We start from the raw sequence: 26,678 nt of genomic DNA on the forward strand, positions 1-26,678 counted from the left end.
TGGGTGAGATCATCCGGAGTTTCGGGGTGCGGTGTCATCTGTACGCAGATGATGTCCAACTCTGTCACTCCTTCCCACCTGCTACTAAGGAGGCTGTCGAGGTCCTGAACCGGTGCCTGGCCGCTGTAATGGTCTGGATGAGGGCGAACAAACTGAAACTAAATCCAGACAAGACAGAGGTACTCCTGGTCAGTCGCAAGGCCGAGCAGGGTATAGGGTTACAGCCTGTGCTGGATGGGGTCGCACTCCCCTTGAAGGCGCAGGTTCGCAGCTTGGGTGTGATCCTGGATTCATCGTTGAGCCTGGATCCCCAGGTTTCAGCGGTGACCAGGGGAGCATTTGCACAGCTTAGGCTCATGCGCCAGCTGCGCCCGTACCTTGGGAAGTCTGACTTGGCCACGGTGGTACATGCTCTGGTCACATCCCGCCTCGACAACTGCAACGCTCTCTACGTGGGGCTGCCCTTGAAGACGGCCCGGAAGCTTCAGCTAGTCCAGCGCGTGGCAGCCATGTTACTAACAGGAGCAGGACGCAGGGAGCATACAACGCCCTTGTTGTTCCAGCTCCACTGGCTGCCGATTTGCTACCGGGCCCAATTTAAGGTGCTGGTGTTATCCTACAAAGCCCTAAACGGTTCCGGCCCAAAATATCTTTCGGACCGCATCTCGGCCTATGAGCCCACGAGGACCTTGAGATCGTCTGGGGAGGCCCTTCTCTCGATCCCGCCTGCCTCACAGGCACGCCTGGCGGGGACGAGGGAGAGGGCCTTCTCAGTGGTGGCCCCCCGGCTGTGGAACACCCTCCCTGTTGACATCAGACAGGCGCCCTCCCTTATGTCCTTCCGGAAGAGCCTAAAAACATGGCTATTCGAGAAGGCATTCAACTAAATGCTACAGTAACTGGAAATGACAACTGGAACGGAATGTAGACTACGAGATTGGTTATGATTTTATGATAAGACGAAGTGGATTAATTTAGTGTAATTAGATGATAATGTATTAGGGATATGTTGTTTTTTGTAGTTGTAGTTTACTGTGAAATGTGTTTTTATATGTTGTACACCGCCGCGAGTCGCCCTAGGGCTGAGAGCGGCGGTTAACAAATGCAGCAAATAAATAATAAATAAATAAATACTAGGTAGACCAAGGCTCCTTGTTGTCACATACCAGCAACACAATATTTTAACTATATATTTTATATTACATGTAATATTACTAATATTATTACAGTATAATGGTATAATACAATATAGTAATAAATAATACTAATATTGTGCTATGGTAATTATATATTTTAAAATGTAATGTTAGTTTGTGGGATGCACATAACTCAAAAACCACTAGAAGAAATGACACCAAATTTGGCCACAAGACACCTAGTAACCCAAGGAGTGACCGTCACTCAAAAGATCACCAAAAAAGCAAATAGAACTTTTAAATCCAAAAGGTAGAAAAGAACACAGTACATGCATGCAAATGAATTCCATGGCCCTGCACCCTCTTGCGCAAGGACACAGCAAGTGGGAAAGGCACTGCCGACCATCCTTCAGAACAGATGGCATAATAGTGGGTCCAGTGAGGGGGGAGAGCCTCATCTGCCACCAGGGATGGAAGGAAAGAGGGATGGAAGAAAGGAGAAAAGGAAAGAAGGAGAGAAGCAAAGAAGGAAAGAGAGAAGAAAGGATGGAAGCAAAGAGGGAAGGAAGGACGGACGGAAGGAGAGAAAGAAAAATGGGAAAGAAAAAGGGGGGGGAGAGAAGAAAAGAGGTAGAGAAGGAAGGAAGGACAGAAGGAAAGAAAAAAAGGGAAGGAAGGAGAGAAAGAAGATGAGAAAGAGGGAAGGTTGGCCACAGCAACATGTGGAGGATACAGCTAGTAATATAATATATTGTACTTACATATTACTTGTAAGCTGCTCTTAGTCCCCTTTGGGGTCAGAAGGGCGGCATATAAACATTGTAAATAAATAAATAAATTTCTCCTGTAAATGACTGGCACAGTGCCTCTTTTATACTGTTCCCCATTTCTTTCCAATGCAGATATTCACTCTTGTTATACCTGCAGAGCTAGCAGCGGATGGTGTGTAAAACTACCTTGGGCTGTAACATTTTCTCAACACAGTTGACATCATTGTACAGAAGCATATGGTGTTAATTTTAAGACCAGCTTGCATTTCTTGTGGAATATGTGGAGAGCTCATTATACCTTGGGAAATAGAAATCAGATTTTTTCCTAATATAATTCTCTAAAACCAGTCTACAAATCAAGGGGTAGATGTTGCCTTTCAAAGACTGCACAGAAGAATTCTTTTTTTCTGCACACAGTTGATCGTGGCACATCTGGAGATCATTTGAAAGAGGGGCAAAAGGAAAGAGAAGTGAAGGTTTATGTGAAAGGAAAAAGAGAAAAGAAAAGAGATAATGTAAAGTGCATTGAACCCAAAACAGTTCTGTGGTGGCTAAGTCTATGTGTGATCACATGCAACACAATATTTTGATGCTAGGGGAATACCAGAAATGCTCCAAAACCTCATAATATGTCAAACATAATCCCCATTATATATATTTTTTCTACAGTCACAAGTGCCCCGAGGTACTTGTACACACCTTATAAATGCTCTTACCTAGGAAGTAACTATAGATTCATTTTGGAGGGCATTTAGGAGCCTTTTAAAGACTATTTCACTATTCTTTATTCAGTGATTTTAACTAAGACATCTGCTGACAATGCTCTCTTATTTCTTTATTTTTTATTTCAAATGTGCATTTATTATAGTTCTAATTACTCGATCACTCATTGTATTCTAAAATATGTCATAGCCTGCTTTGTGAGGATTTTTCCTTGGAAAACAGCATTTAAAAATAATAATAATAAAGATTTGACAGCCCTAGTAACTACACCGAATGTTTACATAGTAAACATTTTCTTTTGAACCCCCATCCTTACTTTTTCTCCCAGTGAAACTGTGATGATCTGACATTAAGATGAAAGAGAATAGACTATTAACTGCTGAAGTAGCTTCATCTTTGAAGCCAAATCAACCTGGATTTCAGCAATACCTGGATAAAAGGCTGCTTTCAACCCACCTTGAGGACCTTGGAGGAAAGTTAGGATAGTTTATAAATAAATAGATAAACTGTTCAGCTAACATTCTTGAGTAGATGGACAAATATAAAAAGATGGGAAGTAATTGCTCTTGGCTTCTTCTCCATAGAAGACGCCACAACATTTCAGTTTATGGAGAATAATTAAGGAACTACAGTTTGATAGACTATAACTCATCGGAATGTTATAGTAAATATGCATTCTGTACCCGCCATGCATTGCTGTGACCAACCTTCCCTCCCCCTTTTTCTCCTTTCTTTCTCTCCTTTTTTCCTTCCCCCTTTTCTTTCCTTCTTTCCTTCCTCCCTCTCCCTTTATCTTTCTCTTTTCTTTCTCTCCTTTCTTCCTTCTCTACTTATTCTTGGACTGCAACTCCCAGCAGTTGATCTATCTACCTATCTCTATCTAATCTATCTATCTGGAGGATTGATGGGAGTTGCAGTCCAAGAATAGGAAACTGGAAATATGCACTGTATCATTGTTTAACTTTTTTGGTTTTTAAGTCCTTTGCACTTTTGGGGGTGGGGGTTACTCATTAGTTTGTTAAGGGTGTGTCAATTTGTGTCAATTTGTCCAGTGGTTTTTCAGTTATGTTAATCACATAAACTAACACTACATTTTTATTTATCTAGATTAACATTTACATTGTCATCTGATTGTCATCTGTTACAGTGGCAGAAAATGGAGGCTGTAGATTATCAGGAAATTGTGATAAATGCTTCAACATTTGATAAAAAATATTTTGGTTGCCATCCAAGTTACACTGCCCAGTTCCAAGCAGGAGGCCATCTTAGAAGCAGAAAGAATTAAGTCTTTACAATTTATCAAAACATTGTGGCAAACATCTCAAAATTTAACAGTGGCTTTTTGATAGTTACCCAAATTACAACAGTTTCAATTTAAAATCCCATATGTTGAATTTTCCAAAAGGCAAGAAAAGGAGGTTTGCTATAGTCATTGGTAAAATAATCTTTCAAAGTACATAAAGAATGAGAGTACAACTCCTAAAATTCATGGGGGGGGGGGGAGGCAGAAAAATTAGAGATGGCTTCCACACAGTTGAATAAAATCCCACATTATCTGCTTTGAACTAGAATATATGAAAGTATGGACTCAGCTAAACCCAGTTCACAACCGATATTGTGGGATTTTCTGCCTTGATATTCTGGCTTATATGGCTGTGTGGAAGGGCGTTGAGGTTCTGCTGCTAAAATTCCTGGGGTAATAAAGTTAATAAGAAAACAGAAGCTCCCACGGATGTTGAGAACCTGACAACATCAATATCAACACCAGGTTGATGTTGAATACCTGGCAATATCAACTACATTTCAGCTAGTACAAGAATATGCTTCTCTCACTTTTCAAGAAAGATGTGTGGGATGGGAAGGTCTGATTCTGTCAAGGTTATGTTCAACTTTTCTAATTTTCCTCTCTTTTCAAATGTAGGCAATGATCATTGCTTTTACTTCTGATATGATTCCTCGCCTGGTGTATTACTGGTCCTTTTCAGTCGCTCCATATGGAAATCATAGCAGCCACACTATGAAGGGCTACATAAACAACACACTCTCTGTCTTTGCTGTATCAGACTTCAGAAATGAAAGCAAGCCAGCTTTTCACCCCAGATTTGCCAATCAAACAACATGCAGGTTAGTTTAAAATAGTTAAAGCTATGTGTTTTTCTTTGGCTACATACTTATCAAACTATTTATATGGGAAGCAAGGATCTGCCATGTCTTTGTAACTACTTAAAGAAATAAGAAACAATTGTCAAAAGAAAAATTTAAATAACCTAAAAGCTTGTTCTTTAGGTAGTACAATACATTTATTTTATATAATCACATGCAATTAAAATGATGTCTTTCAATGTCATTTTAGAAGAGTTGTCCACTTCTTCTAATTAGATTATATTTACATTGTGCATTGTGTGGAAATTGGGAGGTGACAGTTTTTGCTCCCCCTCCTGGCCTTGCAGTATTATTGCAGAGCTTCTTGAACTGATTGCTTGAATATCTTGACTATCTTAGGTACCGGGATTTCCGCTACCCTCCTGGGCACGAATATCAATATTACCACAATATCTACTACTGGCATGTTATTGCAGCCAAATTATCATTCATCATTGTCATGGAGGTCAGTATCTTGCATCCTGAATTTTAACACATTTCTATCAGTACTTCTTTTTCATTCTTCCATCCAGAGCTTCCCAAGCTCCTATTATATTCCACTTGTGTACTGGGCAAAAAATACCTTAGAGATATCACTCAGGGCCCTTCCACATAGCCCTATATCCCAGAATATCAAGACAGAAAATCCCATATTATCTGAGTGTGGCCTTAGATAACCCAGTAAAAGCAAATATTGTGGGATTTTCTACTTTGATGTTCTGGGATATAGGCCTGTGTGGAAGGGCCCTCGGTCTGCTTAATTCACTACAAAGAATAATCAATTCTAGATGGAGATGTGAGGATTGGATCACAACAGTTTTGTTTTGATCTAAATGGATAAAAAAAATCCTGCAGGGTCATACTGAGTTTACCTGATGATGGACAGATGCATTTCTGAAGACTATGAAAACTTCTTCAAGAAGATTTTCTCCATTATAGTGTGTTTAACCAGTTACCATACACCTTCTGTATTTCCTCTTGAGTTGTAGATGAACAAATTTTGAACAGATAGATGCTGAAATTTCACTGCTTACATGTTACTAAGATAGGAATTGGTAAATTATTTTCTCTATAATATAGCTATACTTGTTTTTTAAACTCAAAACTTGAATTTTTCAGCCAGCTAAACCTATCCTCTAGTGTCAGAGGTCTTCAGTGTAAGTGCCCTCTGCAAAGATCACAGCACTTCATGGTTCAATATTAACCCATTCTTGCTTTTAAAAATTGTATATAGTTGTAACTGAAAACATGAAGTGTTGACAGGAAATTGCTCATCAGGATACTTGGGCCTCACAAAATCTGCACACACAGATTATTCCAGTACTGGTCCTTTTGGTTCATAATTCACAAGATCCTACATCTAGAGAAATATTGTAAAATCCATCCAGTGCAAGTCCAAGATATCTCCCTCCTACAGGACAGAACTTCCTCCTGCAGGAACTCAGCTCCATGGCCTTTGAATGCCCAATGGAAAATGGGAAGCATCCGAGAAATATCTCATTGTGTTCCTATAACTGGATCCAGAACTTCAACCTCATCCTGTAGTATGGCTTTGTCATTCCACATCCGGCATATAGCCTATAGATGCCTTTTCAATGCTTTCAATAGCTGCCAGGCAGCATTGGAAGTAAAGCCCTTAGGAGGCAAGTGAGGTTTATGTGTAGTGTTGTCCTAGTGTTAGGGAGGTAGTGAATTCCCCAGAAGCCTTGGTGAATATGTTACTAAGATAATGCTGTTCATTATGTAGTTGTGTAGTCTACATGGTACAAATGGCTCACAAAGGAGAATGCTTTCACATATAAGCACTAACTGAGATAGAAAGGAATTGCCACTCAAGACAATATTTTTTTCAGAAATTACCTTGCAGAAACAGTTCACTCTTCAGTTCAGTGGAAGAAACCAGCATGTGAGTATCCCATTCTGCAATCAGCTAGGGCTCATAGTTGAAAACCAAATGAGCAGAGCCAAATGGGTATGTACAGTCTAGATAATCAAGCCTAGGCAGGCAGTTTTGCACTGTACTGACTAAGATAAGTATAGCAAGCACATCAGCACGAGTAAAGTCAAGAGCCCTTTTACATAAGGAGTAGCTGAAACAGAACCACTCTCAGAGATCTTTGCAAATTGAAACTTTTACCCTACTAGAACACTATGTGCATGCATATGTGTACTTTCCACTCACTTATGGTGACACAATGAATTTCATAGAGTTTTCTTTGGCAAGGAATACACAGACTTGGTTTGCCATTGTTTTTCTCTGAAATATATCTAAACTGTGCCCCTTGGTGTTGCAGCAGGTTAAACCGTCTGAGCTGCTGAACTTGCTGACGGAAATGTTCACAGTTTGAATCCAGGGAGTGGGATAAGCTCCCACTGTTAGGTCTGGCTTCTGCCAACCTAGCAGTTCAAAAACATGCAAATGTGAGTAGATCAATAGGTACCTCCTCTGCGGGAAGGTAACAGTGCACCACAAGTCATGCAGGCCACATGACCTTGGGGGTGTTTATGGACAACATCAACTCTTTGGCTTAGAAATGGAGATGAGCACCACCCCCCAGAGCTGGACATAATTAGAGTTAATGTCAGGGGAAACCTTTACCTTTTTACATCTAAAGTGCCTGACAGGTAGTACCTGGTGCCTGCAGGATATTTATGCTACTTGGAAAGTGTTTTCTCAAGCTTAAGTCAAATGAAACCTTATGTTGACAGCTATGCTTTGTATAGTCCTCTCTACCAACTTTAGAAGATTAGGTGGACAGCATATTGACCATTGATTTCCCAGCATATGATTTCTACAAAGCTGGAGGGATGCTGGTTGTGCATATCTCAGAGGAAAGGAATGGCAAACTCATACCAAACTGAAAAAAAAAGGAAAATCCCATGATTGATAAATCAGAAGCAACTTGAAGGTACACAACAACAGAAGCCATGTGTGCATACAGAATTCTAAACTGGGACATGAGCTAATAATTGGTTAATGCTTTTCTCTCTTATTGTGTTTGAATAGCTTGGGTAGCTGACTACTTTTATACTGACTTCTTCCCCACAGCATATCATATACTTTGTGAAGTTTGTTATTTCATACATCATCCCAGATGTGTCAAAGGAAACCAAAAGCAAAATTAAACGAGAGAAATATCTAACACAGATGCTGCTGCATGAGAATCCCCTGAAAGCTATGAAGAAAAATATAGGGAACATTGCTGACAAATTCATGAAAGAAGTTGATTGCACCCTCCGACCTAAATATGAATAAAGACATGATGCACCGAGAGTGAGGTTTATAAAGATGTGTGACTGTTTCAGCGAAAACAAAGAAGACTTGGATCTAAGACATGGGATCAAGTTCAAGAAAAGAAGTGAAAAAATGATGAAATTTACAGAGAGGATAAATGGGGAAACCCCATCTTCTCAAGTTCTTCTGCATCTCAGAATGTTACATGAGATTCTGTTAAAATTTAGTAGACCTGGCAACCTAAGACAGCTGTGTTTAGAGTGCACTCTGAAACATCATTTAATGTTAACTTTTTTCCCTGATGGATTTCTGTGAACTACTTTTTGAATCTTCAAACCAAGGCAGTCTTTTTTCTCTTTTTACAAATACCCTTTCTATCCGGATTAATCAGTGCTCTGGATCATTTCTTGCAAATACATTTTTGTGGCATTTGGTTCCCCACCCGATTTTGTTTTTTGATGCATTTGTTGTCAGATGAATGGCAGAGAATTTCCAGGACATTTTCTACCTTGGCTGGTACAGAGGAGTGGTAAAACCATACAGTGTGAATATGCATGGTATCATCGACATGCAGGCTTCACCATTACAAGTAGAATGGGAACTCTCTGAAAATTAACATGCTTTTATCCAAATGCTCAACAAGGAGATTTGTGAATCTGAGCATATTTCCAGTTGAATCAAACTGAGTGCTCTCATCACAGTCCTCGTATAGATGCCTTTCTCTGGCCTTATTAACTGCACCTGATGCTACATTCTGCACGTCTGGCACTAGAATCCAGCTCAAATAAATGAGCTCTGATGGAGCAGGAAAATGCTTCTGGAGATTAACATGGAGAATTACCAGGTGCTTCCCCAACCTTTCCAATGTAGCAATGGCACATCAGATTTTGAAAATGGAGGAAAAAACCGAAAAGGGCATCATGGTGTCTCTGTGTGTGTATAAGCACTCATTAACATTTCATTCTTGTAGTTTTGTTTTATATACATTATTGTTTGCTTAAAATAAATCATGCAAGTGAATGCAAACACATGTGAAAGTATAAATAATTCAGTAAATGCAAAAGTTTGATATAACACAGGAAAGCAATACTTAGAATGGATTGTACTGTCTGCTGAATCAAGATATCCATTTTCAAAGATTCTGGCTTATTGATTAGAAATGGTGATGCAATCAGTTTAGAGTATTTGATAGTAATGGTTCCTTTATTAAGGCACTTTTACTAGTGATTATGACCAAGCATGCTGTGCTCTTATAACCACTCATGATGTAGAATAATCCTATGGATATCCAATTAGAAGAAAGATCCACTAAGTTCAATAAGTTTTACTATCAGGTAAGGGTTCAGGATTGTGATCAGCTGAAAATCTGTTAGATGTTGCTGGACATAACTGGATTCTGTAGTTTTACCAGTGTTATGGAGTCTTCCAATGGCAAATCTGTGGATGTAGAGGTAAGGGCTTCCAAGTACCATCTAGCTCAGTGTTTCCCAGCCTGTGGTCCTTGGACCACCAGTTGTCCGCAAGAACTAAAATATGGCCCATGGCCTCACTGTTATTACACCATTGCAACAAGAGAGATTGGTCTCGCAAAACCCTCTTACAGTGCCGAGTCTTATTAACTATGATTTTCTGTGGGTGAGCAAATGGTGATTACTGGATGGCATATGTTCTGTATCAGAAACTAGAGCTGATGTGGTCCAATGCATGTGGTCCAATGCATTTTTTTTCTGAATCAGCACCCCAAATAACGAAACTAATCTAAAGTTGACCAAACCCTTATTCATAACCCTTTCAGTACTAATGTTGGAGATTGGCCCCTGGTCAAGTGGTCCCTGGTTAAAAAAAAGGTTGGGAACCACTGATCTAGCTGTAGGCTTTTACTGGAAGACTGCAATTGTTGGTGTTTCAGAAGATTTAACACTGTTTCAAGGAACTCCCAGTATCAAGGCTGAGGTTTATTTATATTTAAACAAAAGCAAGGAAGCCAAGGCCATATATACTTATAGATATAGTAAAGTCATAAGTCATAAGTCTTTAATGGTCTGGCCAAAATAACGGAAATGTAGCACACAGCTGGAGTAATGATGAACACACGCCAAAGTCAAGAGTCCAGTTAATGCAGACAAGCCAAGTACTATAGAGCCAGGTCAGAAACAAGAACAAACAATAATTGGGGTTCCAAACCAATGGTTAGATGCCAGGAATTCACTTATCAGTGTTCATAAAACAAAGACCAAGAATCATAGGGTACAAATAGAAGTCAGAAGTCAAGCCAGATAGTCAGGAAATACAAACTGAAGTCCAAGCCAAAGCCAAGAAGTCAGTCCAGAAATCAGAGTCAAGGATTCAGGATATAAGGTCTGAAACAGGATTACAGGAGCCAAAATCAATCCAGAATTCTCACTCAGGAGCAGCAGAGTCAAGGTCCAGGGCAAAGGTACAATGACATGACCTTCTCTGCTATGAAGAGCTATTATTTTCCAGGCTCTTTTAACATGAGGTCTCAGGAGCCACCCATTTCAGCAAGCCAACACAAGTAATCCCAGAAGCTTGTGGCACTTTCTTTGAGGAGGAAGTCAGATTAACTTCTTCCAAGATTGCTGTAATACTGAGAAGAGTCCTCTGCTGAAGATCTGCCAGCTGAGACAGACCAGAAAAACTGCTGGCATGACACCCAGCTGCCAGAACTGACACTGTATGGTGCACCTCTACACTGCCTCAGCCATACGTTACATGTGAAAGAGCACTGGTGAGATGCACTGCACTGTGAGAGAGTCACTGAACAAGGCGTAGTTCCTTAGGCCACTGAGTGGGAGGGAGCCAGCCAGCCAGACACAGCTTCATTGTGATTTATGCATTACATCTTATTTATCTTCTGTAGTTTGTAATCCTGAGGACAAATTAAGATTTTTGTAAGATGCTCTGAGTGCCTTTGTGGCTAAAGAAGGTGGGCAAAAATTATATATATAAAAAATAAATAACATAAATATTTGCCAGTACAATGAGAAATTAAACCATTATTTGTCACTAATAGAATGCTAGCCTTACACTACAATCCTGTAACATATATTGGAAACAATGGATCTTACTTCTGAGTAGGCAATATAAGCTTACATTTTAGTATACTTACAGTATCCCTTGGTTCTCTGTATAACTGTATATCAGATATATGGCAATATTGTTAACTTTACGTATAATATGTATATGACAAGATCCTGAAAGTGGTTTATTCATGCAAGATTATGTATTATGAAGTCCAATATGTAATCTATTGATGCAGTGTCATTTTGTTTTCATCATGGTAATTGAAAAAGTATTGATATCATACTTTTATGTCGATAATGTTCCATACTTCTACTTCATTATATGTTCTTCAGGACAACTTTTTATGTTTTGGAGAAGATAGGATTAAGGAGTGATATTATAATGCTCTTTAAATATCAAAAATATTGAAAAGGATGCTAGGTAGAAAGTGGAGCAAGGTTGCATCTTGCTGCACCAGACCAGCACAAAAATGATTATATTCAAATTAAAGAGATTTCACCTAAACATTAGGAACATCTTCCTGGCTATTAATAACTGTTTGACAAGGGGAAAAGAATATCTCAAAAGGTAATGGACACTCTTTACATAGTATCTGGACATCTTCCATAATTTCTTTAGCTCTGCGTTCCTTCCAACATTCATTCTATAATCTGTCTGTCTATCTACAAGATAAAATAAGATTAAATCGTGTTGAATACTACAGTTTTTGTGTTTGCTTAGTCATTATCTTTTGTTCCCCAAAATTTTTCAGAGAGCCCCACAGCAACCTATGAGAATGCATTTCACTAAACCTGTGTTCATTCAGCATTTCACTGCAATTTGTGTTCTTCCAGAATTTGGAGGAACTCACTGTGAATCATTTATAGAGGATTTCCTTGATTTAGTATGTGTCATGTAAGAATATTGTTTTTATACTTTTTCTAGTAATATTTTATTACATTCCAGCCTGAAATATATTGTTTATTTATTATCATTTTAATAAATTTGATTTAAAATGTACTTTTCTTAGTAGTGGTTTCATTCCTTAGTAGTGGTTTCATTTTTTTAAAAAAATTAAATTCGCACAATACATTTTCTTGATACGATGTTTATTTATGCCTGTATGTTTTGAAAATCTAAACACTGAGCATGTTATTTGACATTCAGATACAAGTGTCTGTCTATGCTTTCCAGTTAACAGGACTTCTAGTTTATCTAAAAATTCTGATCAATAACTAAAGTAGCAGCTACACATTTCTTGGCAAGCTGATGGTGGCAGTAGTTATGAGTTGAAGATGTAACCCAGGCTACATGGGTAGGGACATGATATTTGTAAATGCGGCAAACACAAACAGCTACATTGTCAATATTTCTTTACCCACAACTGACTCAACTGTCAATATCCATCTGAGACAAAGTATATTAACCTCTGATTCAGTATCTGATGGCACTCCCTTGATCAGCAATGATAGTATGTGAGTGCATGTATTCCCTGGTAAATCTCCTCCACCCCACTGATAATGAATGAATTTATTTATTTATTTATTTTGCCATGCTTGTATCCTGTCCTTCTCACCCCGAAGGGGACACAGAGTGGCCTTACAAAGGCAACAATTCAATGCATGCCACACATATACATATCTATAAATAAACAAATGCATTAAAGTCAAAAACAATTAAAACATCAAACATTAAAATATAAATTAAAATCACACAATCCAAGTTGTATTCCAGGACCATTCCAAAACATCAATTATGGTATTTGTAATCTCTTATTGCACTGTTCCAATTTATTGACCAAAAGCTCGGTCCTAAAGCCATGTTTTTAGTTTTTCCTGAAGGTCAGGAGGGAGGGGGCCAATCTAATTTCACTAGAGGCCATGACTGAGAAGGCCCTGTCTCTTCTACCCACCAACTGCATATGGGAAGGAGGTGGGACCGAGAACAGGCCTCCTCTGACTATCTTAGCCTCCGAGGTGGATCATAGAGGTAGATATGTTTGGACAGGTAAGCTGGGCCAGAACCATTTAGGGATTTATAGGCTAAATCCGATATGAATTGTGCTCGATAGCAGACTGGCAGCTAGTGTAACTGATGTAACAGGGGAGTTGTATGCTCTCTGTACGTCGTTCCAATGAGGAATCTGGCTGCCTCCCATTGGACCACTTGAAGCTTGAAGCTTCCAAACGGTCTTCAAAGGCAACACCACATAGAGTGCATTGCAGTAGTCCAACTGGGATGTAACAAGAGTGTGGACTGCCGTGGCCAAGTCTGATTTTCCAAGGTACAGGCGCAACTGGCACACAAGTTTTAATTGTGCAAAAGCTCCCCTGGCCACCACCAAGACCTGCGGTTCCAGGCTCAACGATGAATCTCTGAGAACACTCAAGCTGCGAACCTGTGTTTTCAGGGAGAGTGCAACCCAAGCACAAGCTGTAACCCTATACCCTGTTCAACCTTTCGACTGATCAGGAGTACCTCTATCTTGTCTGGATTCAATTTCAATTTGTTTGCCCTCATCCTGATGGTCACTTGCTGCTAAGCACCAGTTTTGGACCTCAACAGCCCCCTTAGCAGCAGGTGGAAAGGTGTAATAGAGTTGAGGCCTTTGTTCTGTACAGAACTGTTTCTATTCAATGGCATTTCAGATTTCTTTACACAAATAGTTTACTTTAGATTCTGCCACAACATTTTGATGGAGCTTTGGTCAAAATTTTGATTAGGCTAGACAAAAGCATAAAATTATTGTCTGCCCTTCTCTGTCTATTTGATATCCCACATTTCTTCGAATATGGGCTCCACATTTATTCAATGTTTTATTTAAAAATATATTGAATGGTTTAATTATAAACACTATTGGATATTTAGAAAATGAACAATATAGATTTTTAAAGACTACCATGGTAGTACTGTGAAATTTCTGTAGTAATTGGGATTCAGATTTTTTTTCCTCAGTGCTTCAAATTATTTACCTTGTAACCATCATAACCTGAACTGGCCACTTTTTTCAAAAAAAAATCTTTCCTGTCTGGTTTTCATGTGTAATACTGTACAACACTCTGGTTAAATGAACTCAAAGGTCTGGTTTTGACCTATAAAGCCCTAAATTACTCTGGCCCACTTTACTGGTCTGAACGTGTCTCTTCCTATGAACCATCGAGGACTTTAAGATCATCTGGGGAGGCCCTGCTCTCGGTCCCACGTTTGGTGGGGACGAGAGACAGGGCCTTCTCTGTGGTGGCCCCTTGGCTGTGGAACTCCCTCCCTAAAGAGGTTAGATCTGCCCCCTCCCTCCTGACTTTTTGCAAGACACTTAAGACTTGGCTGTGGGAGCAAGCATTCACAGAATAGATGGCTTTTATTGGCATAGATGAGATTTTATGGACCGCATTTTTTGGACTGATTTTTGGTTTTTGGACTGATTTGGAGGACATTTTAAACCTGGCGAACTGTTTTTAAATGTATATTTATTATCAATTTATGTAATTGTGTATTTTATCAGTGTTTTTATATTGTTGGAAGCTGCCCTGAGTCCCTCTTCAGAGGCCGAGAATAGGACGGGATACAAATGTTCTAAATAAATAAATCTCCTCTACCTGTGTGCATGTATTCTTCAGCAAAGGGATCGTAATGTACACACCAGGCACATAATTTTATAAGGCTATTTTATCTTCTATGTTATTTTATTTTAGAGAACCATGGGCTGAGCTAAGTGTTGTTGTTGTTGTTCATTCGTTCAGTCATTTCCAACTCTTTGTGACCTCATGGACCAGCCCACGCCAGAGATCCCTGTCGGCCGTCACCACCCCCAGCTCCTTCAAGGTCAAGCCAGTCACTTCAAGGATACCATCCATCCATCTTGCCCTTGGTCGACCCTTCTTCCTTTTTCCTGAGCTAAGTAAAAGGGGTGAATTTACATCCTTATTGAGCCTCGGAGCCTGTGCCACATTGGGCTGCCAAAGAAATGGAGAAGTATTCATTTCTAAATAGAATGTACCTCAGAAAGAAGCACCACTGCCATGATTCACTGATCAGAGTTAATTGCTATTTAATTGTGTCTCTGAAGCAACAAATCTGTCCCTGTTCAACACCTGAAATGCATTCAAGCAGCTGCCTTTCTTTCAGTGCTGATGTGATTAGTCATCCCACGGATTCTGGGCTCAGTTTCCATATACTTTGGAAATGGAGTTCCACGGAATTCCCATGGAGGCCATCACTTGATGTTAAGTCCAGTCATGGGATGAGGTCCTAGGTTGTGCCCTCCATTTTTAATATTGGCACTGAATAAAGTGCAAACTAGAAGCTGTTGAGATGCATAGGGGAGAAACAGGGAAAGGACCACTGACTTTTCAGTGACACTAAACTTAAATAGCTTTCAGATGTTTTAAAACAAGGGTTCTCAAACTTTTTAAACAGAGGGCCAGTTCATGGTCCCTCAGAGTGTTGGGAGCCAGACTATAGTTTGGGGAAAAAACATGAACACATTCCTGTGCACAGTGCACATATCTCATTTGTAGTGCAAAAAAACATGAAAGAACAATACAATATTTAAAATTAAGAACAATTTTGACCAACATAAACTTACCAGCATTGCAAAGAGAAGTGTGGGCCTGCTTTTGGCTGATGAGATAGTCAAGTTAATCAAGATTGTTGTTGTGTACCTTCAAGTTATTTCAGACTCAGAGCAACCCTAAGCTGAAATTTTAGGGCAGTAGCCAAGTAAATGAACCTGGAGGGCCACATCCAGCCAAAAGTCCTAAACAGGTAGTCCCTGTATATCAAGAAGTCAGTTGGGAGGGGAGGGCTGTTTCAAAACAAGCCAAGACTATTAGTAACCATTCCCAATCTTAACTGAGATAACACCTGAGACAAAATGTATGCTTGTGACATTAACATAATAATAATATATAATAAAAGTTTATTTTTAACCTGCCCTCTCTCCCCGAAGGGACTCAGGGTGGCTTCATAACATAAAGCATAAAATCGACAAACATTCAATACCATCCACTCAGTATTAGGACAATTATACATATGAATTAAAACAAATTAAAAGATATTGGCTGAAATATAAATAAGTCAGGCAATTAAAACTTTATAAATATAAAAAATATAGCTCTTCAATAAAGTACAACAAAATATTTCTTGTCAGCTTCTTCCATTTAGAGCAGTGTTTCTCAACCTGGGGATCAGGACCTCTGAGGGGGTCACAAGAGGAGTCGCCAAAGACCATCATAAAACTCAGTATTCTGTCATGGGAGTTCTGTGTGAGAAGTTTGGCCCAATTCTAATGTTGGTGGGATTCAGAGTGCCCTTTGATTGTGGGTGAACTATAAATACCAGCAACTACAACTCCCAAATGTCAAGGTCTATTTTCTCCAAACTCCACCAGTGTTCGCATTTGGGCATATAGAGTGTTTGTGCCAAGTTTGGTCCAGATGCATGCATGGGGGACTTTGGGATGAGGAAAGCATTGCTCTTTCTTTCTAACCCCCTTTATGATGGGATGGGAAACCTCATCCTACCACCCATGGGAAGCCTAGAAGACCCAAAATGGGGAAGGGACCACTGATAGGAAGGCTCTTCCCTGTGTCTCCAAGCTTCCACATGCCTTTGAGGGGCAGGTTGCTCCTTAGGGACATATGGGGGTCTTGGGTGCCTTTGTTGGTCCATGGGCCTTTCTATGGGGAATGAGGTCTGGTCATCATTGTTTGACTCTATAGTGCTCTCTGGATGTAGATGAACTCCAAAACTCAAGGTCAATGCCCATCAAAACCTTCCAGTATTTTCTGTTGTTCATGGGAGTTCTGTGTGCCAAGTTTGGTTCAATTCCACCATTGGTGGAGTTCAGGATCCTCTTTGATTGTAGGTGAACTATAAATCCCAGCAACTACAACTCCCAAATGACAAAATCAATTCCCCAACCCCACTAGTATTCAAATTTGAGCACATTGGGTATTTGTGCCAAATTTGGTCCAGTGAATGAAAATACATCCTGCATATTAGATATTTACATTGCGATTCATAACAGTAGCAAAATTACAGTTATGAAGTAGCAATGAAAATAATTTTATGGTTGAGGGTCACCATAAATTAGGAACTGTATTAAGAGGTCACAGTATTGGGAAGGTTGAGAAACACTGGTTTAGAGAGTCATCCTCCTCTCCATACACAAGCAAGCAAATATGGGTTTTTAGCTCTTTCATAAAGGAGAGTGGGGATGTTCTGATTTCTTTTGGGAGGGAGTTCCAGAGGGAAGGGCCAACCACAGAGAAGGCCCCCTCTCTCATCCCCACCAGTCGTGCTTGAGACAAGTGGGACCGAGAGGAGCCCCCCCCCCCCCTCCGTTGATTGCAAAGTCCAAACAGGTTTCTAGACAGAGATGTGAGATGTCAAATAGTCTGGGCCCGAACCATCCCTTTTCTTCTCCTGCCATCTCAAGCAATCTAGACACATCTGAATGTCACAATGGGTTTTTGTCCTAGAAAAATCCTTTTTAACAGACTTGTTTCTTTGGGGAAAAGTGTCACTGTTAAATGCACCAGTAATTCTTTAATCATGCAGTTATTTTTCAAACTACTCTACCTATTTAACACTACTCAAGCTTAACTTGTTTGTACTTTTTTTTTCCAACAACAAACATGTAATTTTCTTTTTGTCTCCTTCATGCACTTTTTCATCTATACCTTGCTATTGTCTCAAAACGTGATGGATGAATGGATTTCAGAGCCTGACACTTCACCAGCAGCAGCTGTACGGATCGTAAACAAGAATTTTCACACCAGAATTTTAAAATTATTTAGATTTTTAGAAAAGCTGGATGATGATATGGATGAGAGTTTATTAAATCATTATGCTACCTGGAGCCATATTGCTTCTATAAGAATTATTATTTATTAACATTGTCAGAAATGTATCAGTAGCCTTTAACATGAAGTCTCCATCAGTTTTTCAATACCCTTTCTCTAAATCTAGCTTCTAGCTATAATAAACCTTTTTCTTTCACAGCTTATGAAATATTATTTCCCTTTTCCTACCACCTTGAATAACTTACACAATGTACCTGACCTTTTAACAAAGTTTAGAACAATCCTATGATTTTTTTTCTGGGAATGTGACATCCCAGGTGTATCAGTAAATGTGGAAGTAACTGCTTCTGAATTTTGTGTGATCAGCAAAGAAATTTGACCTCTCCAATATGCATTTTTAATTTTCTCTACACGTTTCCCCTTTGTTTCTATGTGTGATGCAATTACCCAGTATCATGAATAAGGGCATGGCTGTCTTCTATTTAATAGGGTAAAATATTGACAAAAACTTACAAGTTTTGGAAAAATCTTCCTACATTTTTTCCCATTTTCCAGGTTAGGATTCTTGAGAAACTTTTAGGATTAATGGTGGACGTGCGATAATGCCAAGAAATTTTGGAGGGAAATTCATGATCAAATACAGAAAATCCTGCAAATAAAGATTAAAATTGAACCAAAATACTTCCGTTTGGGGATGTTTGAATTAGAAAAAGAAAGAAAACACAAAGAGATATTGTTTAATTTTATGGTTATGGTGACAAGGATGCCAGACACTGGAGAAGAAAGGAATTACTGACAATTGATCAATGGATATTGAAAACAATGGAAATTATGAACATGGACAGGCTGACATATTTGTCATCAACAAACCAAGGAAGAGTAAAAATTCAAACAGATTGGCAGTTGTTTAAGGACTATCTAAAAAAAGGAAAAGATGAAAATATTAATCTAAAGAAGAAAGAAAGAAAGAAGATATAAGAAAAAATCGAAAAAGAAAGGGTATGCAGATATAATTAGAAATGTAAGAATATTATAAACACCACCACAAAGCAGATGGAAGTCAATATGTATATATTTTTGTTGTTGTTTTTCCCCTCTCACTACCACATTTATAGCCATTTTTTAAAGTTAATTTCTGGGTTTTCTCTCTCTTTTTTCTCTTTCTTCTTCGTTTAAACTTCTTTTTTATTTTATAGCTATAGAAAATGTTGTATGCTTGGATCGATAATAAAAAATATTTTTTTAAAAAAAAGATGAATGGAAAGAGTTTGTAATGTCATCGCTTTCTACAAGTTTATTTTAATTTGTTTAGTTTGTCCTTGTGTCTGTCTAAATTACAGTCCAACACAAGGGGATGAGATTGTACTTAAATCTAGTTGAAGAGTATTATGGGATAGGCTACACTATTCTGAATATATCTGACAGCATTTGAAGTGCAAAGAGAATAGCTTGTGAACTGCTGCCATATGTGTTAACTGAAGCAAGAAAAACTCCTGTGTGGTTATTAAAGTGCTTGAGAATGGAAAAGATACACTCGGGGACAATAAGAAAGCTTTTATTATAGATATCTGGTGAAGAGAACTAAAGCTTAGAGTATGTTAGGAAAGACTGAATAACTGGAAACATATTTTTGTTTATATGTAATACTATTCCATTTCTGATCAAGGCAACATTGTAGTGGTCGCATTGTCTGTAATGTTCTATAAACATAGCAACAAAATTGTTTAAGTGTTATTAGACACATGTTATTTTTCCCATTACCTTTTCTCTAAGACCATTGGAGCCTGTGAAACATGGACTGTCTACAGATGTCATACGTAACTCCTGGAATGATTCCATCAGCACTACCTCTGAAAAATCTTGCAAATCTCTTGGGAAGACAGGCAGACAAATGTCAGCGTGCTGGAAGAGGCAAAGACCACCAGCAGAAGAGCATCACCAGAGTTGATGCTCCTCTGACATCAACTCTGCTGGACTGGCCATGTTGTCCAAATGCATGGCCACCATCTCCCAAAGCAGTTACTATACTCTCAACTCAAGTATGGGAAATGTAACCTTGATGGACGGGAAAAGGGATATAAAGATGGGCTTAAAGCCAACCTTATAAACTGTAGCATAGACACTGAGTCCCGGCCCTTGAGCACTCTAACTGGAGGTCTGCTGTGGCCAGCAGTGCTGCGGAATTTGAAGAGGCATGAACAGAGGACAAAAGAGAGAAACGTGCCAAGAGGAAGGCACATCAAACCAACCCTGACCGGGACTGCCTTCCACCTAGAAACCGATGTCCTCACTGCTAGAGAAGATGCGAATCAAAAATAGGGCTCCACAGCCACCTGTGGACCCACTGCCAAGACACCACATCTGTAAGACAATCATCCTCGAGCTATAAGGGATCGCCTAAGTAAGTAAGTAAGACTGTAAACTCTGAAGCAGGATCTTAGCCAGATTTTTATTAGTAGACAAATAGATGGATAGATCAACATAACCACGCATATTTTTGGACTCTTATTGAGCCAATCATGGAGCCTGCACTACAACTTTTACCACTACATGATCACTTCCGAGAACTCTTACTGGATTCAGCCCTCAGGCTGAAAGACCACAATTGCCTTTGATATCTGACTATCCCACCCATGTGTATCTCATGTCTACAGTACATACAGTTCATAGTAGCTTGCCAGATCATTACACAACAAAAACCATTCATGCTTGTTCATAAGACCCATGTGATGATCTCTACATACATAGATGCCACAAATTTCCTTGAATAGCCATAATATGTCTTTCTCATAGGTCTCACCTTTTTTTTTCTTTGTTAATCTGATCACTTCATTTAACCAGTTTCCAAAAAACGCACACCAAATTAACTTTTATTTTTACCATTTCTGTAGAGGGATTAGGTTCTTGGCAGCTCTCACATGCAGACTGCTGATCACTCATCAAGATCTTTAATTCTACAGTGAATTGTTCTCCAGATGTGAATTGTATTATCTGAAAGCCCTGGGCATTCCTTCAACCTGAGCAAAGAAAGAGACGAGAAAGATTGCCTTATGCCCAAGTCAGCATGATAATCACACATATTTGTATAGCATTGTCCTTAACAGAGGTTGGTCTCACCTGGATCCCTAATGGAGTGAATAATAAGCCCAAAATAAGCGTCTTTCTCTGAGATCTTTGCAGCCAGTTATTTCCTTTTACTTGGCAGTCTCTCAGCAGCCTAAGGGTAGGAAGGAGGAGGCCAAGGAGAGAGTTAACTATCTTTCTATGCAGTGTTACTGATGTGCCAGATAGATGTCTCTATTAGCTTTGTGTCTGTTGAAAGGCAGGTTTCATGCAAGTCTCCACAGAAAGCCAACACAAAGACAATGGGCACACAAGTTTCCAAGACCTGAAATTCTATTTTTGCCTTCCCTTGCCCCTGCCAATCCCTGTTCTGTGACCCTACTACAGACAAATAATAATAATAATAATAATAATAATAATAATAATAATAATAATTTTATTTTTATACCCCGCCACCACCTCCCTGAAGGGACTCGGAGCGGCTTACATGGGGCCAAGCCCAGTAACACAGAGTTAAAAACATAGCATATAAAATATAAAAACAACATTAAAACAACATTATAGCAATAATAAAACAACCATCATAAGCAACAACGAAGAACATACTTCAAGTCTCATTGGTAGAGATGGGCTGGAGTGCAAACAGGTTAGAAAAAAAGGCTGATCAGTAAGGTGCATAGATCATGTTGGAATACATGGCATTATGACGTTAAAAAGTGGAGCAGCAAAGTGCAGGGACATAGTCTATTTAGGCCATGGATTAGAGCCAACAGTCAAGGAAATGGTTTGATCAAATGCATGACAGAACATCCACATCTTTAGTTTCCTATGAAACGTGGATAGGGAGGGTGCCAGACTGATCTCCCTGGGGAAGGAATTCCAGAGCCAAGGGGCCACCACTGAGAAGGCTCTCTTGTCCCCACCAACCGCACCTGAGATGGGGGAGTGAGAGAAGAGCCTCCCCAGAAGATCTTAGAGATCATGTGGGTTCATAGTGGAAGATGAGATAACGCAGATAGGCAGGACCCAAACTGTGTGTGTGTGTGTATGTGTGTGTGTATACACACACACATACAATACAGCAGAGTTTCAGAAGTGTTCTTTTTAGTTGACCGAAAACATCTACACTCTCGTAAAATATATTTGCCTTTAAACTATGCTCTCAAGAGGCAAAAATAAACAGACTTCTTTAAAAGTAACAATGATGGTTTACTCAAAAACTTCATGTCTTCAGCATACAGGTACTTTGCATATCAATCCAATTACAAGTAGATTTGAAGTAGTTTCTCTGTGTAGGAAACACAGGACATCTTTCTTAGAATCAATAGTGCTTAGGCCAAAGCATCTCTCTGTTTTGAGAGTCTAATAGAGTCTCTGTCTAGTCTGAAAGTCCAATGAAATCTAATGTCTTCTGTACAGCATACTGTTCCTACTGAAATCCAAAACAAACAGTTCCTGTATTCTTCTAAAGGCATACCTCTCTACTGAAGTCTAAACTATACTGTTCCTGCATTGAAGTCTGAAGGTGAACACTGTTCTAAAATGGGAGTCTGAATCCTGAACAAGCCCAGTTCCGATCACATGGTCTGTAGCCCCTCCCACTACAAAAAGTTAAGGTAAAATTGCAAACCAATATACACATATACAATACAGTAAGCAATTATATTCATAACAAACAGGTAGTAAAGGCTTGAGAAGATTGTTATTTTCAACAGCTGTTGTTGTTAACTGCCTTCAAGTCAACTTCGACTAGCGGGGACTCCATGAATGAGAACCTCCAAGTCACCCTATCCTCAAGAGCCGGGCTTATTTATTTATTTTTTATTTACTCTATTTATACCCCGCCTTGCTCTACCCTGAAGGGTACTCAAAGCGGCTTACATAGAGGCAATTATTCAATGTGTTAAAACTCATACAATTCCAAAAAATTAAAATTATATTAGATTAAAATTAAATCATATTATTAAACATTTAAAAACATTCCATTCCATATTAAAACCACACCATCCATAGTCGTAGTCCAAGCCGTTCCATAGTCATAGCCATAGGCTTAGGTATTGTAGCCATGGTTTCCTTGATTAACTCCAACTGGAATACAGTCTTCCTCTTTTCCTGCTGTCCTCCATCTTGCCGAGAGTTATTATCTTTTATAGTGAGTCATCTCCTCTCATTATATAGCCAAAGTAGGACAGCCTCACTTCAGGGACAGTTGAGGTCTGATTTGTTCTAGAACCGATTTATTTGGTTTTTTTTTAGCAATCCATGGTATTCACAGAATGCTTCTGCAGCACCACATCTCAAATCTTTTTTTCTTTTTTTTCTTTTTTTTCTTTTTTTTCTTTTTTTTACTGCCCAGCTTTCACATCCATACAAAGAAATAGAGAATATAATGGCATGGATCATCCTAGCTTTAGTATTCATTTACGGTATCTTTGCACTTCAGGTTTTGGTCTAGTTCCTTCATATTTTATTGACACAGTTCCATTTCCCAATGCAGGCGAAAAACTATTTCTAAACACTCATCTCTCATAAACAACAAACATAAGCTCTGCACATTTTAAAAACTGCCACATCAATATATATTAGCTTAGTCCTCGACTGTCCTAGCTTTCTACGGACAGAGAGGTTGGCTTTGTTTTCAACAGAGAGGAATTGAAAATGCAGTTTCATATCTGAAGTCTTGTATGGTAGAATTCAAATAGTATTTTACCATGTGATAGCTTTGACTTTATAGATCAAGTTGAAATGTTAGGAACAACGTTATTAATGCTGTTGGCACTGCTAAGTGCCATCCTTTCCAATGTAGACATAAGCACTCAAAATTGAAAAAGGCAGGCTTCAAAAATGCATAAATGTTTCCATCTTTGCAAGCTGAGCTAAAAGCAAAAGATTTCCTTTGTAAGATTAGGGGAAATAATAAACTATTCCGACAATTCAGTGTATAGTTTCTGTCATGGGCAGTTTAATGTACATTAATAAAGCTCATAATTCCTGCCAAACCCCATTATTACAGAATACCTTTTCTGAATCCACAGTGTGACTTGAAGTGGGTAGTTCTTCCAACTTTCCTTTGTTTGATTTCTCACGATTTGTCTAGAATCCAAGAAGATTTAAACCAATGTCATTTTATATCACCTACAGCCAGTTCATTTACTCTTATTCCAAAGATAGTCATCCTTTACTTTTTATGAGCTAAATCACAATGTGTACCCGAAGTACGTGAAAAACCAATGAAATGAAAACCTCTTTGTTTGCAGTTTTAGCTGTAATTTAACACACTTCCGGGGGGGGGGGGGGTTGTCATGTCAGGAGCGACTTGAGAAACTGCAAGTTGCTTCTGGTGTGAGAGGATTGGCTGTCTGCAAGGATGTTACTCAGGGGACACTCAGATGTTTTGATGTGTTACCATCCTTGTGGGAGGCTTCTCTCATGTCCCCGCATGGGGAGTTGGAGCTGACAGAGGGAGCTCATCCGCACTCTCCCCGGATTTGAACCTGTGACCTGTTAGTCTTCAGTCCTGCTGGCACAAGTTTAACCCACTGCGCCACCGGGGGCTCCTACACTTCAAATGTGTCTTCTGGATTCACTTTTCCTCCATAAATATAAATTAAGGATATCCTGCTGAATTATCTCATTTGTGATGAACAAACTGGGGGGAAAGAATCCCATATTAATCCAAATTTTGAATCCCAGATTCAATATAATTCAGAAAATCCAGTTCTTCTACTACATGGACTAAAACCAGGGGCGGCTCGTCCATTACACGAAGTAAGTGGTTGCAGAACACTTTTTTTGCCAGGGGCGCAGAGGCACCTCTGTAAATGCCCCTCGACTGCCACTTGAGGAGCACCCCCTCAGCTCACTACAGCCCTAGCAGTCCGGGGGGAGCCTCGGCTTTCTTGCCTCGCTGCCAGGCAATCCTCTTCCCAAAGGGGCCGGGCCCTTGAGCCCCTCTCCACCTAGTCACCGGGTGCGTGAGCAGAGCCGGTGCTCAATCGTTCTCCACGTTCGATCCCTTCCCCATGACCGGCTCCCTTTCCCAATCCCCCGCCACTCCACCCGCCTCCTCAATCCATGGGTGGGCCAAGGGGCGGAGCCGCTGCGCCTGGCCCGCTTTGGGTCCAGAGGCATGTCTGAAGACCCCAGCGTGCGCACCAAAAGTCGCCTCTTCTGACTTTCTCTTCAGCCATTGGAACCAAGCAAGAGAGACAGAAAGAGAAAGAGAAAGAGCCCCTCCGGCTGGAGGTATCTTCCACCTCCGCTCCCTCCTTTGTTTTTGCACCTACCTTCAGGAAAGGTGGGCATCTCCACCTCTCTCTCTCTCTCTCTCTCTCTCTCTCTCTCTCTCGGTCCCAATGGCTGAGGAGAAAGTCAGGAGAAGAGATGACTTTTGTTGCACACGCCGGGGTCTTCAGGCACGCCTCTGGACCCAAAGCGGGCCAGGCAAGGGAGCAAGTGCAGCAAGTGTAGTTACTGGGATGTATAGTTCACCTACAATCAAAGAGTATTCTGAACTCCACCAATGATGGAATTGAACCAAATATGACACACAGAACTCCCACAACAAACAGAATATATATATAAATGATTGGTTGGGGGGGGGGGGTGCCAAAATACTGTTTGCTTACCGTTGAAAATTACCTAGGGCCGCCTCTGACTAAAACATACATCTCTGCAGAGTTTAATAAAATAGAATCATAGAATCGTAGAGTTGAAAGAGACCTCATGGGACATCCATTCCAACCCTCTGCCACAAAACAGGAAAATCACCCTCAACAGATGGCCATCCAGCCTCTGTTTAAAAGCCTCCAAAGAAGAAGCCTCTACCATACTCTGGAACATATCTCAGGGTTAGGAAGTTCTTCCTCATGTTCAGCTGGAATCTCCTTTCCTGTAGTTTGAAGCCATTGTTCCATGTCCTATTCTCCAGGGCAGCAGAAGACAAATGTTTGGTTTCACTCCCTTGGAAATATTTACAGTAGCAAATGTTTGGTTTCACTCCCTAGTAAATATTTATTTTATGTGCAAAAAATCCAAAATGGATGCTTCCCGATATGGGCTATTTAGCAGCCATCAATGGAGCCATGATGGAGCAATGGGTTAAAACCTTGTGTTGACTGAACTGCTGATCTGAAGGTCAGTGGTTCGAATCCGTGAGACTGGGTGAACTCCTGTCTGTCAGCTCCATCTTCCCATGCAGGGACATGAAAGTAGCCTCCCACAAGATATTAACAAATCCAGGTGTCCCCTGGGCAACATCTCTGCAGACAACCAATTTTCTCACACCAGAAGCAACTTGCAGTTTCTCGAGTCGCTTCTGACATGATGATAATAATAATAGCAGTCGCCAATAGTTGTTTTCTGTTTTATGTCAGAATAGCAATTGTGCTTCCGGTTCTCTTACTTTCCAAAGTCTCCCTTATCAATCCCAACATTTGGAGAACACACTTTTATTATCAGTTTAGGAAAGAGTGAATGCTATCTTTTCCATCTCCATTCTAGTCCAAATCTTAAAATCTACTTTCCCCCAACATTTTACAGATGAAAACCAAGACACATGTAGACACACATATGTTTTTATTGGTGTAAATATACAACCATTATGGAATATTTAAAGGAATATAATCAAATAAACTAGTTAAAAGAGCTGTTTGGTGTGTGGCTGAACAAGAATTGTGCTAGGAGGAACAAAGACAGTATCCAAAAAGTGTGTTGTTTCCAGAAATGTCCTGTAGAGGGAGCATTTCTTTCATTTAGCAGCACAACAGTTCAAATGCAA

The 26,678-nt window shown here is 39.7% G+C and overlaps 1 protein-coding gene and 1 long non-coding RNA gene across 4 annotated transcripts in view; one reads left to right on the forward strand and one right to left on the reverse strand.

Annotated features, from left to right (window-relative positions):
* The window catches only part of ANO6 (anoctamin 6), an 89,097-nt gene extending 77,047 nt beyond the window's left edge, over positions 1 to 12,050 (forward strand). For both annotated transcript variants that reach the window (XM_060777560.2, XM_060777561.2), the window contains exons 18-20: positions 4,551 to 4,753; positions 5,132 to 5,237; positions 7,821 to 12,050. In XM_060777560.2, coding sequence (XP_060633543.2) covers positions 4,551 to 4,753; positions 5,132 to 5,237; positions 7,821 to 8,027 — 516 coding nt within the window. In that variant the 3' untranslated portion in view covers positions 8,028 to 12,050. The remainder of the gene's footprint in view (positions 1 to 4,550; positions 4,754 to 5,131; positions 5,238 to 7,820) is intronic.
* Positions 12,051 to 20,606: 8,556 nt separating this feature from the next.
* Positions 20,607 to 26,678, reverse strand: part of LOC132775386 (uncharacterized) — a 64,972-nt gene continuing 58,900 nt past the window's right edge. The window contains exons 1-3 of one of the 2 annotated variants that reach the window (XR_009631522.2): positions 23,918 to 23,988; positions 20,954 to 21,053; positions 20,607 to 20,853 (exon numbers count right to left, since the gene is read on the reverse strand). This is a non-coding gene — a long non-coding RNA (uncharacterized lncRNA). Of the gene's footprint in view, positions 20,854 to 20,953; positions 21,054 to 23,917; positions 23,989 to 26,678 lie in introns of those variants that run through there. The other variant, XR_010910036.1, reaches the window with a different exon arrangement.

Source organism: Anolis sagrei, chromosome 5 (assembly GCF_037176765.1).
Source record: "Anolis sagrei isolate rAnoSag1 chromosome 5, rAnoSag1.mat, whole genome shotgun sequence".
NCBI classification, from domain to species: Eukaryota; Metazoa; Chordata; class Lepidosauria; order Squamata; family Dactyloidae; genus Anolis; species Anolis sagrei.